General features: G+C 45.0%; 1 protein-coding gene across 1 annotated transcript in view; it reads right to left on the bottom strand.

Moving 5' to 3' along the window:
• The window catches only part of LOC106817553 (collagen alpha-2(IX) chain-like), a 36,480-nt gene that overhangs the window by 4,751 nt on the left and 29,062 nt on the right, over nucleotides 1–2,667 (bottom strand). Inside the window, exons 6-7 of the mRNA XM_014822227.1 lie at nucleotides 1,423–1,458; nucleotides 770–814 (exon numbers count right to left, since the gene is read on the bottom strand). Of these exons, the coding sequence (XP_014677713.1) occupies nucleotides 770–814; nucleotides 1,423–1,458 (81 nt within the window). The remainder of the gene's footprint in view (nucleotides 1–769; nucleotides 815–1,422; nucleotides 1,459–2,667) is intronic.

Raw genomic sequence — 2,667 nt, 5'->3', positions numbered from 1 at the left:
TGTGTGTGTGTGCTGTGCATGTGGTGTGTGTGTGTGTGTGTGTGTTTGTGTGTTTATGTGTGTGTTTGTGTGCGTGTGTGCATGTGCGCGTGTCTGTGTACCTACACAGGTCTCTCAGAACATACAATAAAACGACAAAAACATCAATTGCATTTCACAACCTCGCTTGCGAATCACATAAATTACTATTTATGACGTCACATGATCGTATACGCTCCGGGGCGGCTGTGGCGGCCAGCAACACCACCAGCAGCAGCACCACGCACCAGCAGCAGCAGCAACAGTAGCAGCAGCAGCCGCAGCGGCAGCACAGCAGCAGCAGCATACAGCAGTAGCAGCAGCAGCAGTAGCAGCAGCAGCAGCAGCAGCAGCAGTAGCAGCAGCAGCAACAGTAGCAGCAGCAGCACAGCAGCAGCAGTAGTAGCAGCAGTAGCAGCAACAGCACAACAGCAGCAGCAGTAGCAGCAGCAGCAGTAGCAGCAGCAGCAGCAGTAGCAGCAGCAGCAGCAGCAGCAGCAGCACCAACACCAACAGCAGCACCAGCAGCAGCAGCAGCACCACCAACATCAACAGCAGCAGTAGCTCACACGCTGCCCGGCGTATATTGTAACACATTCACGAATCGCCGTAAAACCTTTCACCATAAATACGATTTTTGGAATCTAATATAATAGATTGCCGCTCAGCGCAAGGAAAGAAAGAAATCGAACCGCGGACGATGACGACGACGATGAATACAACGATGACGATAACGGCAAAAAATACTCACTTTTGGCCCTTGCGCTCCATCGTATCCTGGCAACCCTGGATCGCCCTGGCAATAAACGACGCGAAAATGTTAGCTAGGAATGCGGGCGGGTTTTGTTTAATTAAGGAAGTGCAATATTAATAACTTATTAGTTCTAATTATGACTGAATAAACAAATAAATAAAATTTTACCAGAAATTATCGACTTTTTATTGGCCAATCTTGGATTGATGAATTATTTGCGTCATGAATTATAATGCTGCATCACACCACGGTCACAGCTGCCCGTGGGAACGTATGTCACTCCAAAATGTCACTTTTTAACTCAATTGTGGTATGTTTTGAAGTGCACTGACAAAATACTGCAGGGTTTACACTGGAGAACTTTCAACACAACGTCTGCTACAGAAATATGCTGACAAAAAGTAGTCCCACGTGTCTCGGAACGAAAATCAATTTCTAGCCACATTTTCTGATTCGGGGGGTGGCCCCACTCTTCTCTTCATATCCACACTCATAACAAACCTTAGCTGCTACACACACTGTCAAGCTCTCCCACCCCCACGTAGCCACAAAATAACATAGCAATTAAAATGAAATGGAAATAATTTTAATCGAAAAATGGAAAGGCTAAAATTTAGTAAGAAATTGAATTAAAAATCAAATATACTTACCGTCTCTCCCTTGGGACCAGGCAAACCGGCCTTGCCCTGCTCAGAGCAAAAGAAAAAGAAAACAGGATATTCTGAACGTCTGTCAGATATTGCACATACGACACGATGGTGGTGATCAGGGTTGCACACGTAAGTAGAGAGAGGCGAATAGAGAGGGAGAGAAGGAGAGAGAGGGAGGAAAAGAGAGAGAGCGAGAGAAAGAGAGAGAAAGAGAGAGAGAGAGAGAGAGAGAGAGAGAGAGAGAGAGAGAGAGAGAGAGAGAGAGAGAGAGAGAGAGATTAAGAGAGAGAGAGAGAGAGCGAGAAAGGGAGAGCGATGTCGACAGAGAGAGAAATGTTGACAGAGAGATAACAGAAGGGGGAGATAGGTAGGTTCTATGTGCTTATATTATGAATGCTATGATCTTAGGTATCTACAAGGTGACCATCTAGTCTGACGCTCACCGCGATGTTTAACAGCCAACGCCTAACATTTCGCTCGATCTCCTCCTTGCCATTGAGAAGGTTCCAGACTATAAGGTAGATGGCGCCATCTGTCAGGAAGCACTGATGTGTGACGTAGAAGTCCTTCTGGCCACCTAGGTCCCACGTGCTGACGACAATCGTCGGGGACTTCACGAAACACACGTGATAATAAGTGATATCGGAAAGTCCAGCTGTGTTATTTAGGTCATAGAAAAAGGAGTATAAAAATGGCCACAGCGCGCTACGGAAAGTAAATGATGCATGTAAACACTCGTGCGTTTTTAGTTTATTAGTTAGTTTTAGTTTATTTAGTTTTTTTAGTTGCACAAACATTGCAAAATATCCCAATTGATTACAATCATACATTCTGTAAACAGAAACGCACCTGTAAATTGAAGTACGATGTTAGTGAAGAGAATTATAGATCAAAAACCTAGACTAGTACTATCGTAACTATGTTATATATAGGCAACTTATCACCCCCTTATCTGATCTCAATATGTCGGCGGCGACTTTCCGATATGGCTTATTGCAGACGCAATCAAAGTATAGCATGAAGAAACCAGAAACCTTTCACAGCAAGCGGCAAATTACAAAACAACAAACCATATTTAATATCAGACGTGCGTGCGTGCTTGCGCGCTCGTGTGTATGTGCGTGTGAGCGTGTGTGTGTGTGTGTGTGTGTGTGTGTGTGTGTGTGTGTGTGTGTGTGTGTGTGTGTGTGTGTGTGTGTGTGTGTGTGTGTGTGTGTGTGTGTGTGTGTGTGTGTGTGTGTGTGT

The sequence above is a fragment of the Priapulus caudatus genome, unplaced genomic scaffold (assembly GCF_000485595.1).
Source record: "Priapulus caudatus unplaced genomic scaffold, Priapulus_caudatus-5.0.1 Scaffold1766, whole genome shotgun sequence".
Lineage (NCBI taxonomy): Eukaryota > Metazoa > Priapulida > Priapulimorpha > Priapulimorphida > Priapulidae > Priapulus > Priapulus caudatus.
The sequence above is the reverse complement of the archived record's forward strand: the minus strand, read 5'-3'. Positions and strand labels throughout refer to the sequence as shown.